At 37.5% G+C, this 12,857-nt stretch overlaps 2 protein-coding genes across 2 annotated transcripts; one reads left to right on the forward strand and one right to left on the reverse strand.

Moving 5' to 3' along the window:
* Positions 1–1,867: 1,867 nt before the first annotated feature.
* On the forward strand, positions 1,868–6,092 carry LOC141445239 (voltage-dependent L-type calcium channel subunit alpha-1S-like). The gene is given in 6 exon segments (XM_074111024.1): positions 1,868–1,877; positions 4,862–4,942; positions 5,224–5,319; positions 5,588–5,605; positions 5,608–5,811; positions 6,000–6,092. Coding segments are annotated over 5 exon segments (474 nt in total). The 5' UTR covers positions 1,868–1,877; positions 4,862–4,879.
* A 1,071-nt stretch (positions 6,093–7,163) lies between these two features.
* LOC141445237 (uncharacterized) lies at positions 7,164–9,014 on the reverse strand. The gene has a single exon (XM_074111023.1). The coding sequence runs from the start codon at positions 8,922–8,924 to the stop codon at positions 7,200–7,202; it is 1,725 nt and encodes a 574-aa protein (XP_073967124.1). The 5' UTR covers positions 8,925–9,014; the 3' UTR covers positions 7,164–7,199.
* Between the last annotated feature and the right edge of the window lie 3,843 nt (positions 9,015–12,857).

A 12,857-nucleotide genomic window follows, 5' to 3' on the forward strand; every position in this document is an offset into this window, starting at 1 on the left:
CCGGCCATTACCTACCATGGCGCATGGCACGCACAGCTTTATCTCTGTTCATTGCGTGTTAGACTCAGGCCAGCGAAAACTGTCCACGCATTTTTACGAAACTTTAATCTGGTATCATTTTTGAGACTGTCAAAATTGTCATATTGTCATTCTAGCCCGGCTTAGATAATTTTGATACTTCTGCTATAAGAAATAAATAATTTTTTTTTGTTTAATTCAACCTCCTACCATCCTCAAAATGCAAATGTTATAAGATTATGTTAGAATTAAAATGTTAGAAGATTCAATGCCAATCTGGTCAAAATGGTCCAAAAATTGATGCGTATGGACTGTACGTAAATGGGCACTGACAAAGGTCATTAAATTTATCAAGAAACTCCTAAAGTGCATCATCATCATCATCATCAGCTTTCACACATTACTACATGAATTTTGATGCAGCTTGAAGAGTCCGAGTATAATTTAATATCTGGAAAATTTAAATAATATCTAAGTATCAACATCGTTTAATCAGTGTACAGCAAGTGTTGTCAGCCTCATTTTTTTTAATTTGCCGCGGTTTTTCGTGGACAGCTTTCGCTGGCCAGTCTATGCCAGGTGTCCACTGCGCTGTGAATACCTAAACCGCGCAATGAACACAGCAGGGCTACTACGAAACCCGAAAGTCGAAGTTCGTGTCGTGCGGTCCCTCTGACACTTATACTATTTAAACGAGAGCGAGAGGGACGGTACGACACGAACTTCGAGTTTCGAGTTTCGTAGTAGCCCTGCGGATTACGTTCGCCGCGCCAACCATTCGGGTGTAGGTACTTAGTCATGGCCATCTAAAATATCATCCACATACATCAGAAGCCCACTAATTTCACTACAGATAGCTATTAGCCGAGTTTTGTTTTGTGTGAGTGAAGGTCTGTGCGTATAAGTTGGATACACCATAAAATTAAATAAATTACAGAAAGAAATAAATAATAAACGTATCATGTGGCTATCGCAAAAAAAAAAAACAAAAAAACAAAAAGAAGAAGAAAGGAGTGCAGAAAACTGCTAGTTTTTTTTAAAGTGACTGATAAGTTTGTTAGTAGTAAGTAACTAATCTATTGAAAACCAAACGTTAAGTAAGCTACCTGATCAGGCTTTATATTCTACTAATATTATACAGTCGAGTTCGTAAACTTCTGAGCAAAAATTTGTTCAAAAATATCTGAACACGCCTCTACGTCGTTAGCAATAGAGTCGTGTTCACATATTTTTGACCAATAAATATTTGCTCAGAAGTTTATGAACTCGACAGTATCTGTGTTAATTCTGTATGTCCTTATGTTTCAGGTTAACATCTTCGTAGGTTTTGTCATAGTGACATTTCAAAAGGAGGGTGAGCAGGAATTTAAAGACTGTGAACTGGATAAGAACCAAAGAAACTGTTTAGAATTTGCTCTTAAAGCAAAACCAATCAGAAGGTGAGCATCAACAAACGTGTAGTGAATACAAGATATGCACGTGGCAGCGGTCGCTTGTTGTTTGACAGCATCCAGTGAGGAGCCATTCCATTCTAAAACTAAGTTTTCAGTACAGTCAGCAGCACCAATATCTGACACAACAAGCGTGCATAAATATCTGATACGACTCTTATTTCTAGGGCCGGAAGGACGTGTCAGATATTTTTTGTACGTTCCGCTGTGGCGGAAACGAATGTAGGTGCTTATGCTGTAATTAACATAACATGTACATGTTTTTTTTAGATACATTCCAAAGCACCGAATACAGTATAAAACCTGGTGGTTTGTGACGTCAGAGCGGTTCGAGTACGTCATATTTTCTTCATCGTGATAAACACCATCGCCCTGATGATGAGAGTTCATCAACCTGAATATAAAAAGGTAAATATTCTAACATTGTCTTGAACATGAAACTACCGTGAGACTCACTCATATTAAATGATATTATAACGGATAACTCACGTCGACACGGTCACGTCGTCGTCACGTCGTGCGAGCAGAGCGGTGGCGCGTAGTGTGCGTGTTGCGGCAGCCGCCGAGTCGCGTGCTCCTGAGAGGAAGGGCTACGAAATAGCCCGAAACATGTCGAGCTAAACTCGGTTTAAGACGTGAGTTATCCGTTATAATATCATTTAATATAATTATAACATTGTCCTTGGATTTATTGCTACGCTTGGTAGACAATCGTAACTTGACCGATACACCAGCAGGCATATGTGTTGGTGTTCAATACAGAGTTATTGTATTTGTATTGTAAACGAGCTAATAGAGAATATTACTGCAATTTTCTGCCGTCAGACTGCAGCACTAGCACAAAACATTGCATTGACATCTATGTAGGTACCTTACGGCACTAGACTGGCTGTTTGGAACAAAACGCGCGGCGCATCTATAATCAATATGATTTTCACACAACTATAGTGAAAGGTTCACAAATCCGCGCTGTGAACAAATTTTGTGCGCCGTTTTGATGTAAGAAACATGCAGTCTATACAAACGATGACGATGCTTAAATGCCATAATATCGTATTATTTCAATTACATTTTGTTAATATAGCTCTATCGTTACTATCGATGTAAATATCATGTTATTTTGTTATTTGTAACTTATAAATATATCATGATTTCTATAGGTACTAATACTCTTTGGTCATGATCTGTCATGGTCACAAAATATAAAGAGAACTGACGTTGTCTTGTCATGGAGGTTTGCGCTAGTGTCGCCCCCTGCGCAGAGCTTTGCCTAATATGCCCTATTGCAAGGAATATAATCTTCTATATAAATAAAAATGAATCGTAAAATGTGTTGCTAAGCGCAAAACTCGGGAACGACTGGTCCGATTTCGCTATTTTTTTTTTGTTGTGTTCATTACTGTCAGGAGAAGGTTTTTATGGAAGAAAATACAGAAAAAAAAACAACGGGGGCGAAGCCGCGGGCAACAGCTAGTAATATATAACTTCAAATGGATCTGACGATACTAACGCCATCTAGCGATATTTTGCCTGCGAAAAACCTTAATTTGAAGTGTTATTTTTGGTCAAAGTCGACATCAACTTACAACCAAAATCAAGACACTTGACTACGTATCAGGTCAAATTACGGCTGTCGTAAAAGTGGACTATGGTGAAGGCACACAGCTACTTTGGTCTATCAAATAAATTGTAATAGAATGGTCGTAAGATGAATATCAGAGCATGTTCGTCTCCATTACTGTCGCGATGCTTACTGCCATGTCATGGAATCGAGTATTTCGCCAACAATATTTTATTTACTGGGACCTCCTGACAATATTGAACTAAGAAATCTAGATTCACTTTATATTTGTTCGAATCTAAAGATGTAGGTACTGATAGATTAGATGCACCACAATACGGTATTTGACAACTCCTGATTTTGCCATATATCTTAATATTATTATGAAAATATAGATATACAGATAGTGTTTAGCGAAGAGAAAATTTAAATCGGTTGAAAATTGGATTTATAGTGATTTTTTGAAAAATCTATATATACCTGTCTCTTTCTCAAACGCTTTTCTTTATGCAGCAAGTATGGCGGTACTGGCGTGTGACGTCACATGCCAGTATGTCTTTCTCTGTCTAATCTTGAATTTCAAACCTTTATAACTTTGTTATTTGTAAAGGTAGCTTAGAAATTGTTTTTCTATTCAATAACAGGCATTTGTAGTTTTAATTTATAAAACGTATACAAAATAGTCAAATACCGTATTCATGGTCATCGAATTTTAAAAAGCTTTTTCACCTCAGCACCTCAAACAGGCAGGTTTTGCTATGAGAAATCAGTGAGCAAAATCGCATTTTGCTCACTCCGTGAGACAAAGTAACTTTTTAATTTTTTTTTAAATGCTGAGTACAGTGTTGGGTCTACTCACTGAATTCCAAATATTTGAACTTTACTTTGATCTGTCATTTCACTTCAACTCGAAAAAAGCAAGAGATAGGATCAAATTTGTCGATTACAAACTTAAATTAAATTTTTGGTATTAAAAATATATCGAAATATTTCCAAAATGTAAATTTTCCCGATCTTTTAATAAAGTATGCAACCTCGTTGCACGAAAGCCGCTTCTCTTGTTTTTTTTTTATAAAAGAATTCCGTATACTGCCTCTACAGTTGGAATAAATATTTGTTAAATTGAATGAATTTTTAACAAATCTATTTATGTTTATGTAATAGAAATCTTAATAAAATTCATATTTAAAGGTTTAATTGTTCAACCTTTTCAATTACCCCGAGATGAGGCTTTTTGCAGTATTAAAAAATAAGTGTGACATTAGTACAAGAAGTTCTCAAATTACAATGCATGTTGCATGTTATGAGTATGAGATTTGTATTGTAGCTACTGGACACTTTTTTATGGTTTTAAATGTGATTATTATATTTGATAATAATCGGATTCTATTTTTAAAAAATTGTGTTTGTTTTGTAAACAGGTAGGTATATGTGGTTTTATTCTTATGTTACATTTAAATTATGTTCTCGCTGCTGAGGTGAAAAATTGTATGTGTCACACGAGACCAAAGTTTTTTTGCATCTCGTGTATTTGAATCCCTTGCTGCTCTCAGGATTCTAACCTAGAATCACTCGCTAACGCTCGTGATTCAATTATAGAATCCTTCGCTTACTCGGGATTCAAAATCAACACTCGCAACAAAAAACAACTTTGCTCTCTTGTTGCACAAATAACTATTTCTACTTTATCGGAGAAAAAGTGCTTTTTCATGCTGATTTTGAAGCAGAAAAAAACCTTTTAGAGCTTGTGAGGTGTTTTTTGTGGTTTGTGGGTGGATTTGACTGTTTCGGTTGTAACAAAGTACCTATTGTCTTTTGATTTCTGTTGCAGGGCCTGGATTTTTTGAACATGATTCTGACAACAGTATTTATGCTTGAATTCGTGTTTAAACTTTCAGCGTTTAAATTTAAAGTAAGTTTCAACACTTGAGAAAGTTTTTTTTTATAAAAACGGAAACGACTTTCTGGTGTTTTAAATAAAAATCTTTTTAATTTAACAAAGTAATGCATGTTTGTTTGTTTTGGTTAAATCTTACAAGCGAAATACAACTTGTAAGATTCAACCTCCTCTAATCCTGAGATTGTTTTGAAATTTGGTATAGATTATTATTTTAGACAAAAATGTAGGCACCAAAAAGTACAGTGTAAAATTAAGTATTAAACAAAATTGACAAAACCACATTTCTTTTACAGAACTATTTTGGTGATGCATGGAACACAACTGATTTCATTTTAGTTATTGGCAGCCTTATTGATATTTTAATGACTCAAATCCTCGAACAAGATACTGTAAGTATTGGATATCAATGCAGTGCGATTTCACTTAAATGTGAAAGTAACTCCGTCAGTCTATCAGTCTGTCTGTTACTCCTGGAAGCGCTAAACTACTTAACATCAAATTCGTTATGGATGTAGGTAACAAGCTGTAACAAGAAGAGAACCCAGGATAGTTTTTATCCCAAAAAATTACATAGGTTTTGCCGATAGCGCTAAGTGAATTCCTGGCAGATGAAATCGCGGGAAAATTTGGTTAATTTTAAATTTGTTCCATTTTCAGTCAGGTCCTGGTGGTGGTGCCAAGAGCTTGGAAAGTGGGAGTTCCTTCCTCAAATACATTACCTTTTTCGTCTGTTCCGTGCCATGCGACTGATCAAATTGCTCTCCCGAGGAGAACGCATACGCACCCTCCTGTGGACTTTCATCAAGTCATTCCAGGCCCTTCCATATGTGGCGCTGCTGATTGTACTTCTGTTCTTCATCTATGCTGTTGTCGGAATGCAGGTAAAAAACTTCATTATCATCATTATCATTTTTATCATCATCATCATCATTATCATCATCATTATTATCATAATCAGCCATAGGACGTCCACTGTTGGACATAAGTGGCCTGCATTTGTCGTGAACCCACGGCAAAACTGCCGCGAAGTAAAACTCAGTATATTATTATTATGTTGCTACGACTGCAGCACATCGCACAGCTGCAGCTCATTATCATCATCATCATCGTCATCATTATTGTTGATTGTGGACTGTATTTAGATTTAATATCGGGTGAATGAATAAATTAAACTTCTTTTAAATTGTACAAATCAACGGAGTCTTCTAAGTGTCTTGTGGGAGTGTTCGATGGCGAGTGAGTAGGATTATGCGCGCGCGGTATTTAAATATTGTCGCTCGCGCGCGAGGGAGGGGAGCACGGCCGATCATGATCGAGCCGCGGGGAGGACCACTGAGGAAGCCAGGAGAGAATTGTGTAATGCTGAGTGGGGATAGTGTGTGTAAGTTCGTGTTACTGTATAGTGTGGCCTGACAAATGCATTTATTTTCATAAAAACCTTATATCTATTACATGGCACATAATTAATAAAATATACAGGTAAACAAACACAAATCAACAATCACAATAAAAATAGGAAAATAAAGTAAACAAAAACAAAACGAATTCTAATCTAAATATCTATATTTACAATATCTTAACCTATTTCCGACAATTATTATAAATGCGAAAAATATAAATCTTTCACGCTAAAACGACTGCAAGGGTTTGAATGGAATTCGGTGTACTAACTGGATCTCAGAAATAACACACGCCTACTTTTATTCCGATGTTCTTATAGTTTTTGGGTGTGTGAGCAAGCATATCAAATCCCGAAATCTCAGCCACAAAGTCTAAAGAAATTATATTTAGTAGGTAAGAGTGTTCTTAATAGGTAGGCTTCCTATTAGGGCTACCTGGTGGATGCATAATGGCGTGTTTGTCCTTCATTGTGGTTGTCTATGAGGTAGAACTTTGTTCAACAGTGGACGTTTTCCGGCCGATTATGATAACGTTCTTATAACGATAATGAAGATTACGACGAAGTTTTTGCTCTAATTACGGAAGCTGCCGTCGAAGAGTCGAAAAAAAACCAATTCACTTAGATTAATTTATTAAAATATTAAAATTACATTTAATTTCTTAAAACTACTGTTCCAACTCGAGGCGGGAATTAGAATGAATCAATATATTAATCGGAATCAATCAGCGGCGGTCCGCGGTGTCATCGTGTTTCACTGTTGTCAGCGTTTCGATTCCCCGAGCTGCCGACGGCTGTTGCAACAGGCGATGCAATTCAGCGGTCCTGGTAGAGTGTCGCAACGTAATTCCTCCCCCCGCAGACCAGCAACTATTTTTGAAGTTTCCGAGAAAATATTGCTGGAAGTTCAGCTTCTGAGGCGGTTTCCGTAGACGCTGGCTTGTTGCTCGAAGTTCCGTCTCCTTTCTCGATGTAGTCATCACTCGAATTTTCCCCGGGAATTTTACCTCTGGTCGCTATGTAGCGTCTCCATAGAATTATAATAATAATTACAGTTGTGCTTAACAAAGCTCCATAAAAAGGGATCGTGGTGTGGTAAATAGTGACATCTGGTGGATGTTCGAGGTGGATTGGTGATTGTAGAGATATTCTATTTTGGATCTCGTGGAGCTCCTCTAGGTTTATAGAGCTTAATGAGATTATTGGCTGAGCCTTGAGCTGGATTTTTGAGTTATCTTCGATTTTTGCAATCTTCAGCGGTTGTCCCTCCACTTGATCTTCTGTGTTGATAATAGTGAGGTCATTCGTGCGTAGCATACAGTTCTTTGGGATGGTTGCCAAGTAGCTTCCGCTGAGGGTGTTGTATTCTTCCCTGCTGCAGATGAGTCGCACCTTCGTAGGCGATGGGAATGTGACAGCATAAGTTCTGTCATCCAGTTTCTCCACGGTCTGTCTTGATAGTGATATGGTTGTCTGCTTACACGAGTCGTCTATTGTTTGGGTCTTGATCAGGTTCTGGATGCAATCTGGCTGGGTTCTAATTTGATGGTTCACCTTTTCTATGCACAGGTACCACTCCTTAACCTTCGGGCATTCAGCCTCTATGTACACATAAGAGTCTCCCTCGGTTGCTATAAAAGGATAGGGGGGTACAATAACCTGATTATACTTATTTGGGACTAATGGCAGCTTGTATAAATTATATGTGTATGGGGATACGATTGGGAATCTAAAAACGATAACTATTTGCTTCTGGATAAAATATGATCCAGTTTCTATTATGCTATAATATTCCCTTAGCTCTAAGTCCAACACCTGATCCTTATTATAGATCGTTCTAAGCCTACTTAACATACTACTAAGTACATGTGTACTTAACATCGAATGATGCATGCTACGGGATCGAGTAAAAGCTAAAATATCTTCTATGCGATAAATCTCGCTTATTAAACTATCTATGTTATCATTAATTATAATTAAAAGTTGGGCAAACTTTGCGTATTTCAGCAAACTAGTTTCTGCCTGAGCGTTACTGTTAAGAAGTAGTAACAGAGTTTCGTTAATTTTGACCTGATTTTCTACCATTTGGGAAATGATGTTAGCATGGTGGTCCATCCATTCTTTGCTAAGACTGATGTGATCATTCAGCTCGGTAACGACCCTGTCCTGGTTAGTTTTTAGAGATTTTATGGCGTTATTATATTTTATTGCATCTGAATAATCTAAGTTACCAGTTAATCCTTTAATCACAGAGCCTAGACCATCTATGAGGCCTCTTTTACTGCGGCTAGGCTCCAAGCTTCTCAGTTGGTCAGATGCTTTACTCAATTTTTTAGCTAAGAATTGAATTTGTGTTTCATACAGAGAATAAGTATCATTATTAAGTCGGTCTTTTGTTTCCTTTAGTTGCGTCAGGACACTGTCAATGCTAATTTCTATGTCAGTGAGTTTAATATATTGCAAGAATGTATGTTTCTGGGTGGTCAGTTTCATGTCGCCTAAGTCAAATGGTAGTATTCCTGGTCCGTCTGCGAGGTCTTCAAGTTTTATCTCTTGGCTTTGAATTAGGTTTATTGTCAGGATCAGCAGGTACATCCTGTAACAATTGAGATGTTTTAGGTACTCTTTTTAACCGAGATTTAGCTACAGGGCCACGCTTTTTGGAAGTATATATATGTATTGGTAGGTCTGCTAATACGGAGTCATGTGTATAGCGAGGGGCGACTTTTTGTCTGCTGGCAGAAGGATTTTTAATAAAAATTTGTTGTTTGGGTTGATATTCTACTTCTGGTTCTCGCGTTTTATTCCTATTTTCCATTAGTGCTGTACGGTCAGCTAATGTAGATTCGTTGATTATCTTATAGACAGACTCCATCTGTTCTTTATGGTTCGTTGTATACTGCTGTAATAAGTGAGCTGTAAGGTCGATATAAGTTGGGTCTCTGGGGTCAAAGTGTCCGGTCAAAATGTCAAAAGGTCGGCATTTAGTGAAACTATGGATTGAAGAATTGTAGGCTAAAATAGCATAAGGCATAAGGTTATAAATGGATTCATCTTTCTTTGTCAGTTTAAGAATACGAAGATGTTCGAGAATGGTTGAGTGAAATCTCTCTATATTGCCATTGTCATTTGGAGAGTGTGCCAAAATTCTATGGTGCGTAATTTTGTGTAGTCTTACAAATTCGGCAAAAAGTTGATTAGTAAATTCGGTACCGTTATCGGTTACTATTGTAAGAGGCAAGCCGTGATGGGTGCTAAATTTTAATAGAGCCTGTATGATACTAATTGCGGTACCGTCTCTTAAATGGTACGCTTGTCCGTACTTTGAAAATACGTCAATGAATGTTATGTACTTATCAGAGTGTACCGTAAATAGGTCCATATGAACTATTTCAAAAGGTTTTTTAGCTGGCGGTACTATGTTGAATTGTGGTCTAATGGGGTTGCGGTCGTATTTGGCCTGGCCACATACTGTGCATTCGTTAATGAATTTCGTAATTTGTTCCTTCATTTTAGGCCAATAGTATTTGCGCGAAAGAGCTAAGTAGCATTCGTTGATGCCACGATGGTTGGTTTTTCCTTCGTGGTACAATCTGATTATATCTTGCTGTCTGAGGTATTCTTTAACATTCTCGACTTCCGTCTTCGCAAGGACTAGGCTCATGGACGAATTTTTAAATTTTTCTTGTAAAATGGGAATAATTTTGTATAAACCAAGATATGGTGTTATGAAAAGGGCTGTCTTGACTTTCGGGTTGACATATTCTTTAATGGCGTTCACTACGTCCCCTTCTAAATTAGATTCCAAAAGTTGTACAGAAGTTCGCGTGTGCGTGTCAAAAGGTTTTGTAACAGTTGGTCGTTTTTTAACATCCTTTACAATAGTTAAACATAATTGTCTGTGGAATTTATTCAGGGGTTCGTCAGTAATTGGGACTTCTAGAATTGGGTTTTCATTATCTGTATGAACGGTATCTGTAGTGGAGTTTGCTAGGTTTGGTATGTTTTCAGTAGGGTTCACAGCTACTGAGTTCATGTCATCATCTGTCTGTTGATTCAATTCTCTAACAGTTTCATTACTTGTCGAGGGATTTGGCATAAATTCCGCTAGTATTTGGTCTATGTCTGCGTCTGTGATTGGTTGGTCGGGAGTAATAGCTTTTGACGTAGAAGGTTCTAATTCTTGCTTATGTACTTCTACTCTGGAGAGGGCATCGGCGTTGGTATTACACTTGCCTTTTTTGTAGACTACGGTATAATTATACTCGCTTAATTTGAGACGCCATCTGGTAAGTCTGGAATTTGGTTCTTTAACATTCATTAGCCACTGAAGGGGCTTGTGATCGGTTATAATTTTGAATTTTCTGCCAAAAAGGTAAGGACGAAAATACTTTGTTGCCCAAACTATTGCCAAAAGCTCTTTCTCAATGGTGCTATAATTCATCTCGCTTTCGTTTAAAGTGCGGGATGCATAGGAAATAGGTTTATCAGATCCTATCGGACCTTGGGAAAGCACTGCACCAATAGCTACGTTAGAAGCATCAGACGTCAGTATGAATTCACGAGTAAAGTCAGGGTATTGTAGAATTGGGTCATTGGTCAAGAGTTTTTTACATTTTTCAAAGCATTCAACGTAGTCAGAGTCAAGTGTAATTTTCCTACCTTTCTTTAAACAGATTGTTAGAGGTTTTGTAGTACGTGCAAAGTCGGGAATAAATTTTCGGTAATAGCCAATGAGACCTAAAAATTGTTTGATTTGTTTAGTGGTTTTAGGAATCGGATAATTTTGAATCGCAACTAATTTATCTGGATTGGGCTTAATGCCTTCCCTGCTAATGATGTGCCCAAGATAAGCAGTTTCTAATTTCAAGAATTCGGACTTATCCATTTGAATTTTGAAGTTAGATTCCCTCAGTCTCTGAAACACTTTTTCCAAATTAATTATGTGTTCCTGGAGGCTGGTGCTAAAAACGATTATGTCATCCAGGTATACAAGACATATTACGTTTTGAAGTCCTCTCAAAACGTTGTCCATCACACGTTGGAACGTGGATGGTGAATTTTTCAGACCCATGGGCATCCGAAGAAATTCAAAGTGCCCATGTTCTACGTTAAAAGCTGTTTTTTGAATATCTTCTGGGTTCATTTCTACTTGGTAGAACCCGCTGGCTAAGTCAAGCGTCGTAAAATACTGGCATTTGCCTAATTTGTCGAGCACGTCCGTTATATTGGGTATGGGGTACTTGTCGTCTATGGTCTTTTCGTTGAGTTTCCTAAAGTCGATGACAAGTCGCCACTTCTGCTTGCCGGAAGCGTCTAGTTTTTTAGGAACTACCCAGATAGGTGAGCTCCAAGCAGATTCCGAAGGCCTAATGATACCTTGTTCTAACATTTTAGAAGTTTGATCTCTTACTTCTTGACGGTGAATGAAAGGATATCGGTAAGTTTTTGTGTAGATAGGGGTTTCATCTGTGGTCTTGATGCAATGTTTAATTCTGTTAGTAAAAGTTAGCTTTTCGCCCTCAATATAGAATACATCGGAATACTGAGCACAAAGTCGGGTCAAATTGGTCTTTTCTTCGGGGTTTAAATGATTTGTTCTTAATTTAGAAATAACTTGATCTACACGAGTTGAGCTATGCGCAGTATTAATGCACTCGTTGTTAAATAGTTCGGCTTGCGCTGGGTGATCCAGTGACAAAATTAAATCGTTATCAGTTGGGTTTTCAATATCAAGAAAACCACGACTGTTCCTTACGGTAGTTAAACATTCGTGAATAATGCAATTGCAAATAGTTTGTTCATAGACCAAAACGTCCCCGTCAGGTGCATTAATAGGTATGCGTATGAGTTTCGAAGAGTTAGCTGGGATAATGTCCTCATATAGATTAGCGTTTCGAGAGTTATACATTTTTATAGTATTCGTGGCATGTTTTGTTGTAAGTGTCTGGTTCTTAAGGTCAATTTTTGCTTCCCATTCAGTTAGTAAATCGAGTCCAATTAAACCGTCAAAGTAATCGTGGAAGTTGTAAACGTAAAGTTTGAGGTTTCCCTGTTCATTAAATTCTTCGAAGCAGGGCAGGGTTATTGAAAAATCGTTTCTACTAGTGGCGTGCACATTTGTAACTTCAAACGGGTCATAATTTAAAGAAAATTCAGGAAAAAAATTTTTTACAGCTTCGGGGCTGATGAATGATTGATTGGCGCCTGTATCTATAAGAAGCTTAAGAGGCGGGTTTTTAATGTGAACATACGGAAGTTGCCTTTGGGTTTGAAGGTTGACTTCTATTTTGGTTTTTTTGATTTCGGGATTAGGCGAAAATCCTCTTTGCTGGTTGAGGGTTGGGGCTCAGATTCATAAGTTACTTCAATAGTTTGCGGATCATCAGAATTATAATTGTAGCATTCGTTCATCTGTTCGTAGTAAAAGGAATCAGTGTACTGGTCAGCGTCTGAATAATAGTCGTAATAGTCGTAAGGTTCAAATTCATTAAAGTTAACGTCCCTCGTCTTAAAATAATTTGGTGG

The sequence above is a fragment of the Choristoneura fumiferana genome, unplaced genomic scaffold (assembly GCF_025370935.1).
Source record: "Choristoneura fumiferana unplaced genomic scaffold, NRCan_CFum_1 Sck3bRy_79;HRSCAF=258_pilon, whole genome shotgun sequence".
NCBI classification, from domain to species: domain Eukaryota; kingdom Metazoa; phylum Arthropoda; class Insecta; order Lepidoptera; family Tortricidae; genus Choristoneura; species Choristoneura fumiferana.

Coding starts and splice junctions, on each gene's coding strand:
- LOC141445237 (XM_074111023.1), bottom strand. CDS start 8,924: ATGTACCTGCTGATCCTGACAATAAACCTAATTCAAAGCCAAGAGATA.